At 42.9% G+C, this 14,341-nt stretch overlaps 1 protein-coding gene across 8 annotated transcripts; it reads right to left on the bottom strand.

Annotated features, from left to right (window-relative positions):
- Nucleotides 1-599: 599 nt before the first annotated feature.
- Nucleotides 600-13,479, bottom strand: LOC139541007 (mast cell protease 1A-like). Of its 8 annotated transcripts, none has more exons than XM_071345151.1 (6): nucleotides 13,350-13,479; nucleotides 7,578-7,655; nucleotides 5,107-5,257; nucleotides 4,753-4,921; nucleotides 4,088-4,354; nucleotides 600-821 (listed from the first exon to the last, which is right to left on the bottom strand). In XM_071345151.1, the coding sequence occupies exons 2-6, from the start codon at nucleotides 7,636-7,638 to the stop codon at nucleotides 780-782; spliced, it is 690 nt and encodes a 229-aa protein (XP_071201252.1). In that variant the 5' UTR covers nucleotides 7,639-7,655; nucleotides 13,350-13,479; the 3' UTR covers nucleotides 600-779. The 8 variants fall into 8 exon arrangements, with proteins under 8 accessions (XP_071201252.1, XP_071201258.1, XP_071201254.1 ...); XM_071345157.1 differs by lacking the exon at nucleotides 13,350-13,479 and adding an exon at nucleotide 3,523 and having other exon boundaries at nucleotides 4,780-4,921; nucleotides 7,578-7,720; XM_071345153.1 differs by lacking the exon at nucleotides 13,350-13,479 and having other exon boundaries at nucleotides 600-812; nucleotides 7,578-7,730.
- Nucleotides 13,480-14,341: the final 862 nt, after the last annotated feature.

Genomic DNA, 14,341 nt, shown 5'->3' with positions numbered 1-14,341 from the left:
AATATTCAATCCCTTTTGAATTCAGGCTGCAACAACAAAATGTGAAATAAATCAAGGGGTATGAATACTTTCTGAAGACAGACAGACACCACAGTGATCACCACGTCCTCTGGTCTGAAAACAGAAGCTGTGTTGTGGTTTCAAAGCATTGTGACAGCTTTATGAAACGAGCTACTCTGTTGTCTTGACCACAAGTTTCCATGTGGGGGGGGTGGTGTTTGGTGATGACCGCTGAAGATGCGAGAAGAGCTAGCTGTCTGAAGATGTATACTCAAATCAAACGTTTATTGGTTATGTACGCAGTTTAGCAGATGTTATAGCGCATGCAGCAAAAAGCTTATGTTACTAGCTCCTAACAATGCAATAAAATGTCAAACAAGTACACAAATTGAATAAAATAAAAACACAACAAATCAATAAATGTTGGAATTAATCCAATTAACACCCCAAATAGCACTGTAACAGTAATCCAAATGCAAATGACTTGAGGCTGTTACTGGAAATGAACTAAAATACAAACATACACGTGCATGCATATACACTCTATCCTACTCGAGCATACACACACACACAAGCACACAGACACGGTACAGAGCTCATTGAAGAACGGACAGCCTTTATTGTTTGATACAATGATATATATTTGTCACTCAGTTAATGTCTCATTCCTTAATACTTAATGATAGACTTGATCCAGGAAAGATACTTGGATATTTTGGTGTAGACGTTGGGCTTCTGTGGCTCATTGCAGTTTCCTTGCTGGTTGAATGACACAACTCCTACTGCTGTCCCCTTACACACCAGAGGACCTCCTGAATCTCCTTGCAATGATAGTTGAAACAATGGAGGGAAAAAACAAACTTACTCTACATTTGCAAAGCAAATCACGTCTTTATTATTAATGCATTATCAGAATTAAAGGGCAATTCCAACACTTTTCAACCTCATTCATTATCTCCAGCACCAAACCAGTGTTTAAATATGAAGAGTTTCATTCCAAAACGCTGCATATCCAATTTCAGAAATGTTGGTAAATTAGCTTTTATTGTTTAAAGAAATTATCAAAGAGATTGTTGTGTTGTTTCACTATCTAATCAATGCATGGGGTTGTTCAATGACAGACATACAGTGCCTTCGGAAAGTATTCAGACCCCTTGACTTTTTCCACATTTTGTTACGTTACAACCTTATTGTAAAACTGATTTAAAATAGTTTTTTCCCTCATCAATCCACATACAATATTCCATAATGACAAAGCAAAAACAGTTTTTTGGACATTTTTAATCATTTATATAAAATTAAATATCACATTTACATAAGTATTCAGACCCTTTACTCAGTACTTTCTTGAAGCACCTTTGGCAGCGATTACAGCATCGATTCTTCTTGGGTATAACACTACAAGCTTGGCACAACTCTATTTGGGGAGTTTCTCTCATTCTTCTTGGCAAATCCTCTCAAGCTCTGTCAGGTTGGATGGGGAGCGTTGCTGTAAATATTTTAAGAGTAAATTAGCTATCATAGCTTAAACTATTACAGAAACCCAGGATTAAACGTCAGGAATTGTGAAAAACTGAGTTTAAATGTATTTGGCTAAGGTGTATGTAAACTTCCGACTTCAACTGTATCTGAGAATGCTGTTCATCGACCACAGCTCAGCGTTCAACACCATAGTGCCCACAAAGCTCATCACTAAGCTAAGGACTCCGGGACTAAACACCTCCCTCTGCAACTGGATCCTGGACTTCCTGACAGGCCGCCCCCAGGTGGTAAGAGTAGGCAACAATACGTCTGCCACGCTGATCCTTAACACTGGGGCCCCTCAGGGGTGTGTACTTAGTCCTCTCCTGTATTCCCTGTTCACCCACGACTGCATGGCCAAACACAACTACAACACCATCATTAAGTTTGCTGACGACACACCAGTGGTAGTGATCACCGACAACGATGAGACAGCCTATAGGGAGGAGGTCAGAGAACTGACCGTGTGGTGCTAGAACAACAACCTCTCCCTCAATGTGAGCAAGACAACGGAGCTGATCTTGGACTACATGAAAAGGCGGGCCGTACAGGCCCCCATTAACATCGATGGGGCTGTAGTGGAGCAGGTCGAGAGTTTCAAGTTCCTTGGTGTCCACATCACCAACGATCTATCATGGTCCAAGCACACCAAGACAGTCGTGAAGAGGACACAACAAAACCTATTCCCCCTCAGGAGACTGAAAATATTTGGCATGGGTCCTCAGATCCTCAAATGGTTCTACAGCTGCACCATCGAGATCATCCTGACTGGTTGCATCACTGCCTGGTATGGCAACTGCTCGGCCTCCGACCGCAAGGCACTACAGAGGGTAGTGCAAACGGCCCAATACATCACTGGGGCCAAGCTTCCTGCCATACAGGACCTATATAATAGGCGGTGTCAGAGGAAAGCCCATAAAATTGTCAGACTCCTGTCACCAAAGTTATAGACTGTTTTCTCTGCTACCGCAAGTCTAGGACCAAAAGGCTCATCAACAGCTTCTACCCCCAAGCCATTAGACTGCTGAACAATTAATACAAATGAACCCCCCCCCCCCTCTCTTGTACACTGCTGCTACTCCCTGTTTGTTTGTTACCTGTGCATAGTTACTTCGCCCCCACCTACATGTACAGATTACCACAACTTGCCTGTACCCCTGCACACTGACTCGGTACCGGTGCCCCCTGTATATAACCTCGTTATTGTGTTACTTTTTATTACTACTTTTTCTTTTAGCCTACTTGGTAAATATTTTCTTCTTCTTGAACTGCACTGTTGGTTAAGGGCTTGTTAGTAAGCATTTCACGTTAAAGTCTACACTTGTTGTATTCGGAGCATGTGGCAAATAAAGTTTTTGATTTGATTTGCACAGCTATTTTCAGGTCTCCAGAGCTGTTCGATCATGAACCTTCGCCCCCAGTCTGAGTTCCTGAGCATTCTGGAGCAGGTTTTCATCAAGGATCTCTCTGTACTTTGCTCCGTTCATCTTTGCCTCGATCCTGACTAGTCTCCCAGTCCCTGTCGCTGAAAAACATCCCCACAGCATTATGCTGCCAACACCATGCTTCATCGTAGGGATGGTGCCAGGTCTCCTCTAAAAGTGACTCTTGGCATTCAGGCCAAAGAGTTCAATTTTGGTTTCATCAGACAATATAATCTTGTTTCTCATAATCTAAGAGTCCTTTAGGTGCCTTTTGACAAACTCCAAGCAGGCTGTCATGCGCCTTTTACTGAGGAGTGGCCACTCTTCCATAAAAGCCTGATTGGTGAAGTGCTGCAGAGATGGTTGGCTTTCTGGAAGGTTCTCCCATCTCAACAGAGGAACTCTAGAGCTCTGTCAGAGTGACCATCAGGTTCTTGGTCTCCTCCCTGACCAAGGCCCTTCTCCCCCGATTGCTCAGTTTGGCTCGGTGGCCAGTTCTAGAAAGAGTCTTGGTGGTTTCAAACTTCTTCCATTTAAGAATGATAGAGGCCACTGTAATGCATACATTTTTTGGCACCCTTCCCCAGATCTGTGCCTTGACATAATCCTGTCTCGCAGCTCTACGTACAATTAATTCGTCCTCATGGCTTGGTTTTTGCCCGGACATGCACTGTCAAGTGTGGGACCTTATATAGACAGGTGTGTGCCTTTCTAAATCATGTCCAATCAATTGAATTTACCACAGGTGGACTCTGTGACCGGGAATATAAATATTTTACACACATGAAGGTACCCATAAGCAATCATTTCTGATGGAAAAAAACACTTGTGGATGTAGCGTTTTGGAAATAATCTGTTCATCTGTGGAAACGCATTTGTAGGATCTGTGGTTAAAATTATTTTCAAGACCTGCAACGAGTTTCTAGGCCAAGGGAGGGTATTTCCTTCCTCCCCATGTCGCCACAAATCACATAGTGACTGAAAATATTTTAATTTTTGATGTTGTCATTGGGTAGAACTTTTTAACTTTTTTCTACAAAGTGTTGAAATGCGCCATGTTCAAACTGGTATTGTGCTGGTGATAATGAAAATGAGGTTTAAAAGTGGTGAGGTTGCCCTTTAACTACATTCTATGACCATACCTGGCAAACACCCTTATAATCAGCAGCGGTACCACCGGCACATATCAGAGACGGGGTTATGGTGGCAGTGTTCCCCCAAGATCTCTGGCAGGAACGTCTGTCTACAACGGTGACATTCACCTCCAGAAGGCGTGGGTTTGCAGTGCCCCCTGTTTCTGTGGCACCCCACCCTGCCACGGTACAGAAAGATTTGGCCTTGATGTCCTGGTCTTTCTTAGGGAGAGGGATCTGCTGCACAGCTTTGCTCTTCGGGGTCTTTTTGACAAGCTACAGTTAGAGCACATGACTGTAGTTAGGTTTTCTAATAAGCTAGATGATATATTATGCAACATCAATAGGCCACTATGTACGCACATGGTCAAAGGTTTTCATACATGACTATGGGTCTTGTGTGGCTCAGTTGGTTGAGCATGGCGCTTGTAAGTTGCCAAAGTTGTGGGTTCGATTCCCAGGGAGGACCAGTACCAAAAAAATGAAGATGTTCGCACTCAATATTGTAAGTTAGTCTGCATAAGAGCATCTGTTAAATGACTAAAATGTAGATGTAAATTACACCTCGTTTGAAAAAAAATGAAATGTTAATATATGTAGATATGTTATTTATAACAGTACATTTGGCATTTATTATTTGGGGAATGGGGTGCTAAGCTAAGAGACATTCTCACATTGTGCATACTTCCTCTGTCATGTACCTGCAACAGCATGATGTCGTTCTCCAATCTCTTAGCATTGTAACCAGGATGTATGTGGTAATATTTCACATCAATCCTGTAAGATGAACTTTCCTGTCTTGTAATGTCATGAGCACCAACCACAACCGTCAGATTCACAGCCCTACGAAGAGGAAACCACAGTATACTTACTGAGCAGCTAAGCACACAGAACATTCTACAGCATAAAACAAATCTGCAATTTTTAACAGATACCACAGAATTATTTATGACTTTTAGGTGTGAGTAGTTGAAGATGTAATTTTCTTACATAAATAGTTCAATAGGATAAGAGTAAAACACAATTACCATTTGTAGCAGTGGGCGGCTGTCATGACAAAGCTCTCAGACACGAGGAACCCTCCACAGATGTGTGACTTCTTTGCTTGTACAGAGACCATGTAGGGTTTGGAGTGGCGTCTGGCTTCTGCTCCATTCACTATCCCAGAGTCCTGGTAGGCTGGGACAGAGAGATTTGCCTAAATTAAACGTAGGTAGTGGTAGGCTATCACTTCGATACAATATATTTAATTATTTTTCATGACATTTAAAAAATATATTTACACTACCATTCAAAAGTTTGGGGTCACTTAGAAATGTCCTTGTTTTACATTTAAGCATCCATGAAATTAGTTGCAAACTGAATAGGAAATATAGTCAAGACGTTGACAAGGTTATAAATAATGATTTTTAATTTAAATAATAATTGTGTCCAAACTTTGCTTTCGTCACAGAATCCTCCATTTGCAGCAATTACAGCCTTGCAGACCTTTGGCATTCTAGTTGTCAATTTGTTGAGGTAATCTGAAGAGATTTCACCCCATGCTTCCTGAAGCACCTCCCACAAGTTGGATTGGCTTGATAGGCACTTCTTGCGTACCATACGGTCAAGCTGCTCCCACAACAGCTCAATAGGGTTGAGATCCGGTGACTGTGCCGGCCACTCCATTATAGACAGAATACCAGCTGACTGCTTGTTCCCTAAATAGTTCTTGCATAGTTTGGAGCTGTGCTTTGGGTCATTGTCCTGTTGTAGGAGGAAATTGGCTCCAATTAAGCGTTGCAAAATGGAGTAACAGCCCTCCTTCTTTAAGATCCCTTTTACCCTGTACAAATCTCACACTTTACCACCACCAAAGCACCCCCAGACCGTCACATTGCCTCCACCATGCTTGACAGATGGCGTCAAGCACTCCTCCAGCATCTTTGAATTTTTTCTGCGTCTAACGAATGTTCTTCTTTGTGATCCAAACACCTCAAACTTAGATACGCATGTCCATAACACTTTTTTCCCAATCTTCCTCAGTGTTTGTGTTCTTTTGCCCATCTTAATATTTTCTTTTTATTGGCCAGTCTGAGATATGGCTTTTTCTTTGCAACTCTGCCTAGAAAGCCAGCATCCCGGAGTCGCCTCTTCTCTGTTGACATTGAGACTGGTGTTTTGCAGGTACTATTTAATGAAGCTGCCAGTTGAGGACTTGAGGCGTCTCTTTCTCAAACTGGACAGTAATGTACTTGTCCTCTTGCTCATTTGTGCACCAGGGCCTCCCACTCCTCTTTCTATTCTGGTTAGAGACAGTTTGCGCTGTTCTGTGAAGGGAGTAGTACACAGCATTGTACGAGATCTTCAGTTTCTTGGCAATTTCTTGCATGGAATAGCCTTCATTTCGCAGAACAAGAATATACTGACGAGTTTCAGAAGAAAGTGCTTTGTTTCTGGCCATTTAAGCCTGTAATCGAACCCACAAATGCTGATGCTCTAGATACTCTAGATACTAGTCTAAAGAAGGCCAGTTTTATTGCTTCTTTAATCAGAACAACAGTTTTCAGCTGTGCTAACATAATTGCAAAAGGGCTTTCTAATGAGCAATTAGCTAATCCAAGTTTATCATTTTAAAAGGCTAACACAACGTGCCTTTGGAACACAGGAGTGATGGTTGCTGATAATGGGCCTCTGTACGCCTATGTAGATAGGCCGTTTCCAGCGAAAATAGTCATTTACAACATTAACAATGTCTGCACTGTATTTCTGATCAATTTTATGTTATTTAAAAAAAAAACGCTTTTCTTTCAAAAACAAGGACAGTTCTAAGTGACCCCAAACTTTTGAACGGTAGAGTATATATTTTTTAAATTTAAGCTTTATTTAACTAGGCAAGTCAGTTAAGAACAAATTCTTATTTACAATGACGGCCAACCCGGACGATGCTGGGACAATTGTGCGCCGCCCTATGGGACTCAATCATGGCCTGTTGTGATACAGCCTGGATTCTGCTCTTTACTTTTAAAAAGTGTTTTTATTACTTTATTGTTATTTGTATTTTTCTTGCTTAATTTTTTTTTCTCATTCAACATCAATACCATACATTACATCACATTTACATTTCATAATAAAGAAAAATTGAGAATGATTTTAAGGGAATCAAAAGTCAAGAACTTCCCATCGTTCACCCCCTTCACGTTTAGTTTCTTTGGTTCTTCTCCTTTTCAGTTCAATTCATATTTGTTTAAAGACTGTCTCGCTGGAAACCAAAATATTTTCAAATGTATTTCGGCACAAGGTTTTCCATATTTGTGCGTTTACTATACTTTACAATACAACTAAATTATTAATTGTACCATAATTGTCAGGTTACATTGTAAAACCAGAAAGAAGACCTTCTGTGTGTCTATGTCACTAGAGTCCTTTTGCTGTTCTAGAGAATAGAAGGTCAAATGTCCCACTCTGCTGCCCTCTGACCCAAGAGTGTGTAGACGTCAAAGGTGAAGTTTGGTCTTACCTGTGAGCCCTGGAGCAGGCAGGAGAGTGATGAACAGGAGCAGGAGAGATGTGGCAGCCATGTTGTCAAAGAGCGTGTCTGAGAACGTGTTTGAGAGAGTGTAAGAGAGATGGGGTCTTTGTCTTCTCAGACTGGTGGTTTTAGAAGTGCTGAGTGTCTCTATGAACTTCTTCACAGGATGTACCACCTGCTAGCTTCACAGGATCTCACCTATCAGAGTGTGAACTTTCCTTACGTACTATCAATTGACACCTCTTATAGGCCTAGATCATCTACCACATTGTGACTTAATATTTGTTGGAAAACAGCCCGAGGAGAATATATTTTCCTACCTAATTGTACTATTAGTTAACTTTCTTTGATCAAACAGATGGACTGTTTTAATCACTACTTTTTCACTTGAAAAAATGTCTTAAAGTAATTGTAATTCCAGATAGTATTCATGGTTTAATATCACTGTAATGCTTGTATTTAGTTAAGAAATGCTTGTAGACTCATTTTGTCAGCCATGTGTCTCAGCTACTGTAGTATATCCAGCAGAGGGGACAAGAGTCAGAAATATTTCTGAAAGTTATCCAGTCTTACATCCAAGAGATTATGCAGCGTCCCCAGTGGAAAGAATCAACATGGTGCTGGTTTCCCACATTCAGTGATTCTCCCCTCCTACTATGCATTGTGCAACATTAACCGAGCGTATTTTACATAACATCAGAGAATTCCACCAGCTTATCCCCTGTTATTACCTATTTATAAAGTCTATGCTTTCTCCCTCATTCAAGACAAGAGCTATTTGTCTTACATGGTCGATGCCCTCCTTTCTTTGACCCCATTGTGTGCCTACGTGCCAACCATGAACAACTAGACGTTAACATTGTGTGGCCACACCACTCTAGACACCTAAAAAAATATGCTTATTTTATTTCACAATGTACACAATTTAAAACGGCCAAACTCCATTCACAACAGGATTCAGTTGGTAAGAGACAGACATTTAGTTAATACTAGGAATAGATTGTCCATCATCTATGTCTTTTCCCGGCAGGGAAGAGAAATGGGCAAAATAGGAACCAATCTATCTAAATCAAAATAATCTGTCAGTGTCAGGTGAGAGGCGCTGCTAGCAGCTGAGGAGCTGTGGGGTTACGACCGTGGTAGGCGGACTCCCAGACAACCCGTGGAATTGCTCCAGCAACTGTCCAACGCCCGGGCATGGCGTTCAGCCAACGTTTGGATGACCTCCACAAGGCCACGAAGCAATTCCTCATGCATACCGATGGTGGCTCCTTGGGTGGAGATGGCGTCGTGCAGCTGGCCCGGGTCTGTCATGGCCAGTTCGTACTATCTCGTATCAAGGTAAGACCCAGATGCAGACAGTGTCGAAGTAACAATGTTTATTTCAGCAACAGGGGCAATGGTACAGGACGGCAGGCAGGCTCAGGGTCAAGGACAGGCAGAGGGTGGGTGGGTACAAGGTTAAGACAGGCAAGGATCAAAAACTAGGAGGAGAAAAGAAAGACTAGGGAAAAGCAGGAGCTGACACAAAAATGCTGGTTGGCTTGACAAACAAGACGAACTGGCAACAGACAAACAGAACACAGGTATAAATACACAGGGAATAATGGAGATGATGGTTGACCCCTGGAGAGGGGTGGAGACAATCCCAAAGACAGGTGAAACAGATCAGGGTGTGACAGTACCTCCCCCCCCCCCCCCCCGTAGGAGCGCCACCTGGCATCCTACCTGGGAGCATACCTGGTTGAAGTCGGCGATGAGGTGGAAGTCGGCGATGAGGTACAGGATGTCTCTAACATCCACAAGGCCGCAGGGCCAAACGTATTACCAGGACGTGTACAGCGAGCATGCGCTGAACAACTGGCAAGTGTCTTACTGACATTTTTAACATGCCCCTGACTGAGTCTGTAATACCAACATGTTTCTAGCAGACCACCATAGTCCCTGTGCCCAAGAACAATAAGGTAACCTGCCTAAATGACTACTGACCCATAGCACTCACATCTGTAGCTATGAAGACTTTGAAAGGCTGGTAATGGCTCACATCAACACCATTATCCCAGAAACCCTAGACCCACTCCAATTCGCATACCGCACCAACAGATCCACAGATGCAGTCTATTGCACTCAACACTGCCCTTTCCCACCTGGACAAAAGGAACACCTATGTGAGAATGCTATTCATTGACTACAGCTCAGAGTTCAACACCATAGTGCCCTCACAGCTCATCACTAAGCTAAGGACCCTGGGACTAAACACCTCCCTCTGCAACTGGATCCTGGACTTCCTGACGGGCCGCCCCATGTGGGTAAGGGTAGGTATCAACACATCCGCCATACTGATCCTCAACACAGGGGCCCCTCAGGGGTGCGTGCTCAGTCACCTCCTGTACACCCTGTTCACTCATGACTGCATGGCCAGGCACGACTCCAACACCATCATCAAGTTTGCCCATGACACAACAGTGGTAGGCCTGATCACCGACAACGATGAGACAGCCTATAGAGAGGAGGTCAGAGACCTGGCCGTGTGGTGCCAGGACAACAACCTCTCCCTCAACGTGATCAAGACAAAGGAGATGATTGTGGACTACAGGAAGAGGAGGACCGAGCATGCCCCCATTCTTATCGACAGGGCTGTAGTGGAGCAGGTTGAGAGCTTCAAGTTCCTTGGGGTCCACATCACCAACAAACTAACATGGTCCAAGCACACCAAGGCAGTCGTGAAGAGGGCACGACAAAACATATTCCTCCTCAGGAGACTGAAAAGATTTGGCATGTGTCCTCAGATCCTCAAATGGTTTTACAGCTGCACCATCGAGAGCATCTTGACTGGTTGCGTTGCTGCCTGGTATGGCAACTGCTCAGCTTCCAACGCAAGGCACTACAGAGGGTAGTGCGTACGGCCCAGTACATCACTGGAGCCAGGCGTCCTTCTATCCAGGACCTCTATGCCAGGCGGTGTCAGAGGAAGGCCCTAACAATGGTCAAAATTGTCAGACTCCAGCCACCCTAGTCATAGACTGTTCTCTGCTACCGCACGACAAGTGGTACCGGAGTGCCAAGTCTAGGTCCAAAAGGCTTCTTAACAGCTTCTACCCCCAAGCCATAAGACTCCTGAACAGCTAATCAAAGGGCTACCCAAACCCCTCTTTTACACTGCAGCTACTCTGTTTATTATCTATGTGTAATACCCTTGTTAGAACCAAGTATTGAGTTTATTTGTTATAATTAATTGGTATTATATTTAAAAGGTGATTGAATTGCTCCCGAATTGTAATGTTGTTAATGCATTTATTTTATGTATAAGTGAATAGGTTGGTTTACTTTTAAGATTAAGTTTTGACCAATAAGGTCGCTTGTTAAATTGTGGCCAATGGGAATTGACCTGGTTGACAGGAGGCCTGGGGAAAAAAGGGAGGGAGAGAAGTTGAGAAAAGGATGGACATTACGACTGTTGAAGAAAAATGATAAAAACCTAAAAATAGAACAAAACCCATACCTATCGAGTTTAAGGGAAATACAGATTTTATTTTATAAGAGCTGTTATAATTTTGTTAAGAAAGACTTAGTAAAGACTGACTCTACCGTCTCATCATGGAGGTATTTGACAGCCTTGAGGTTAGCCTAGCATCGTGTGACACCCAGAGAGAATTGCTTGGGAAAGATTAACGAGTTCATGTTCCCACTACGTGAGGTGCTTCGGGACTTTGTGTGTCGTCATTTTGTTTTAGCTCCAACAGGTTAAACAAGCTTGAAATAATTTGGACATGGGTTGTGCACGACTCATTGGAGTTTATTTTTTTATTTTTATTTTTTTTGACGTGGTGCTTTGAAAATGTAATACACATTTTGAACCTTATGTATGTTGCCTTGGTGGAGTCATTTACTGTTTCAATTTAATGCATGGGAAAGTATATCCTTGTACAATAACAAAAATCTATACTCATTCCATCTGAAATTAATACCCTATTTGTCTTAACCCTAGATAGTTTACAATAGGGATTCTTATTGGAGATGTCCTTCTCACCTAACATCCCATGCTGTTGAGATACTCTACGTAAGTTAATATCGTGAGAGTCAAATTCGAGCCTGGTGAGAGGGTTACATATGCATAGTCACTAACTCTACCTACATGTACATATTGTTATTTTACTGCTGCTTTTTACTTAACACCAGTCTCAATGTCAACAGTGAAGAGGCGACTCCGGGATGCTGGCCTTCTAGGCAGAGTTCCTCTGTCCAGTGTCTGTGTTCTTTTTCTTGGCCAGTCTGAGATATGGCTTTTTCTTTGCAACTCTGCCTAGAAGGCCAGCATCCCGGAGTCGCCACTTCACTGTTGACGTTGAGACTGGTGTTTTTTCGGGTACTATTTAATGAAGCTGCCAGTTGAGGACATTAAGCATATTTTTCTCAAACTGGACATTAATGTACTTGTCCTCTTGCTCAGTTGTGCACCGGGGCCTCCCACTCTTTCTATTCTGGTTAGAGCCAGTTTGCGCTGTTCTGTGAAGGGAGTGGTACACAGCATTGTACGAGATCATCAGTTTCTCGCATGGATTAGCCTTCATTTCTCAGAACAAGAATAGACGGACGAGTTTCAGAAGAAATTACTTTTTCTGGCCGTTTTGAGCCTGTAATCGAACACACAAATGCTGATGCTGCAGATACTCAACTAGTTTTGGAATGATTTCTCTCCTCCCTCAAATCTGTGAATTTGTTGCAAGCAAGGGGAGAGAGGAGCCAAAGCTGGTTGATCTGCAGTGGATATTAAAGCTGGCTTTTTAACTGACGTCACCTGCCACCTGAACACGGCTGCAGCTCCCAGGGAAAGATAAACCTCCGGGCAAAATGCTGCGTGTGGTCACAGAATTTCAAAAGGAAATCACCACACTGTTCATACCTGAGACAGTTTTGTTCATTTCCCAAAACTAAGAGCAGTCACCACATCCAACCCAGACATACTGCAACAGCTATGATGAATTTGTGTGTGTGTGTGTGTGTGTGTGTGTGTGTGTGTGTGTGTGTGTGTGTGTGTGTGTTGGAAGAGTTGGAGTTTGAGTCAAGATTCAAGGATATCATGGAGTACAAGGAGTTATTCCAACTTCATTGAGAACCCCTTTCATGTGCCAGTGGCATCTCTGACCCCAGTCATCACAGCCCTCTGTCCTGACCGTGCTGGAATAGAGAGCGAGATAGTGGAGCTGCAGGCAAATGACACATTGCAAGGTGAACTAAGATCAGGTGTTACCCATTTCTGGAGCCTTGTGTCACACTTCTGAAGCAGTGTGTGCTAAAGGTGACAACATTTTGAAGATCTGTGCGGTCCTCTGAATGATTGTCTCAACCAAAAGTGGCTTACTTACAAAAATATAGTGAGTAACACTGATGTAGGGTTTGGAGTGGCATCTGGCTTCTGCTCCATTTACATTCACTATGCCCGAGTCTTGGTAGGCTGGGACAGAGAGATTTGCCCTAATGAAATGTAAGCAGTGGTTGGCTATCACATTGATACAAGATGTTCATTTATTTTTCATCACATCAATTGTTCTACTCTTTACCATACAACTAATTGATTCGTTGTACCATAATTGTCAGGTTACCTTGTAAAACCAGAAAGAAGACCTTCTGTGTGTCTATATCCCTTACGTCCATTTGCTGTTCTAGAGAATAGACAAAGGTGAGAAGGTAAAAAGTTTCTCTCTCTGCTTCCCTCTCACCCAAGAGTGTGTAGACGTCAAAGCTGAAGTTTGGTCTTACCTGTGAGCCCTGGAGCAGGTCAGAGTGTGATGAACAGGAGCAGGAGAGATGTGGCAGCCATGTTTTCAAAGAGCGTGTCTGAGAACGTGTTTGAGAGAGTGTAAGAGAGATGGGGTCTTTGTCTTCTCAGACTGGTGGGTTTAGAAGTGCTGAGTGTCTCTATGAACTTCTTCACAGGATGTACCACCTGCTAGCTTCACAGGATCTCACCTATCAGAGTGTGAACTTTCCTTAGTACTATCAATTGACACCTCTTATTGTCACACCCTGATCTGTTTCACCTGTCTCGTTATTGTCGCCACCCCCTCCAGGTGTTGCTTGTCTCCCCCTATGTATTTATCCCTGTGTTTCCTGGCTCTCTGGGCCAGTACGTCTTGTATGTTTCAAGTTTACAAGTGGTTTTCCTTGCGCCTGTTTTCTATTTCTCTTTGCTAGTCCTCCCGGTTTTGACCCTTGCCTGTATTCTGGACTCTGTGCCCGCCTGCCTGACCGCCGACCTGTACCTCTGCCTTCCTCTGGATTACCGACCTCTGCCTGCCTTGACCTGTCTTCTGCTTGTCCCTGTTGGAACATTAAATATTGTTAATTTGACAGTCTGCATCTGGGTCTTACTTTGATTCCTGATACTTATTGCCCTAGATCATCCACCACATTGTGACTGTTAATATTTGCTGGGTTAACAGCCCTGATATAATATAGATTTTAGTTGACTTTCTTTGATCAAACAAATTTTCACTTGAAAAATGGCTTAAAGTAATTGTAATTCCAGATAGTATTCATGCTTTTTATTGATTTATTTTACCAGGTAAGTTGACTGAGAACACATTCTCATTTACAGCAATATTACTGTAATGCTTGTATTTATACTGAGTCAACTGAAATCAAATTAGGCCCTAATCTATGAGTTTCACCTGGGAGGGCATAGGCCAGGCCCAGTCAATCAGAAATACTTTTCCCCAACAAAAGGGCTTTTTTACAAACATTCTCCTCAG

This window comes from Salvelinus alpinus, chromosome 16 (assembly GCF_045679555.1).
Source record: "Salvelinus alpinus chromosome 16, SLU_Salpinus.1, whole genome shotgun sequence".
In the NCBI taxonomy this organism is placed as follows: domain Eukaryota; kingdom Metazoa; phylum Chordata; class Actinopteri; order Salmoniformes; family Salmonidae; genus Salvelinus; species Salvelinus alpinus.
The sequence above is the reverse complement of the archived record's forward strand: the minus strand, read 5'-3'. Positions and strand labels throughout refer to the sequence as shown.

Excerpts from the sequence above, each read along its gene's own strand:
- LOC139541007 (XM_071345157.1), bottom strand. The coding sequence starts at position 7,638 with ATGGCTGCCACATCTCTCCTGCTCCTGTTCATCACTCTCCTGCCTGCT. Across the intron at positions 5,258-7,577 it reads GCCTGCTCCAGGGCTCACAG|CCTACCAGGACTCTGGGATA; the intron begins GTAAGACCAAAC and ends TCTCTGTCCCAG. Across the intron at positions 4,922-5,106 it reads GCCGCCCACTGCTACAAATG|GGCTGTGAATCTGACGGTTG; the intron begins GTAATTGTGTTT and ends TCCTCTTCGTAG.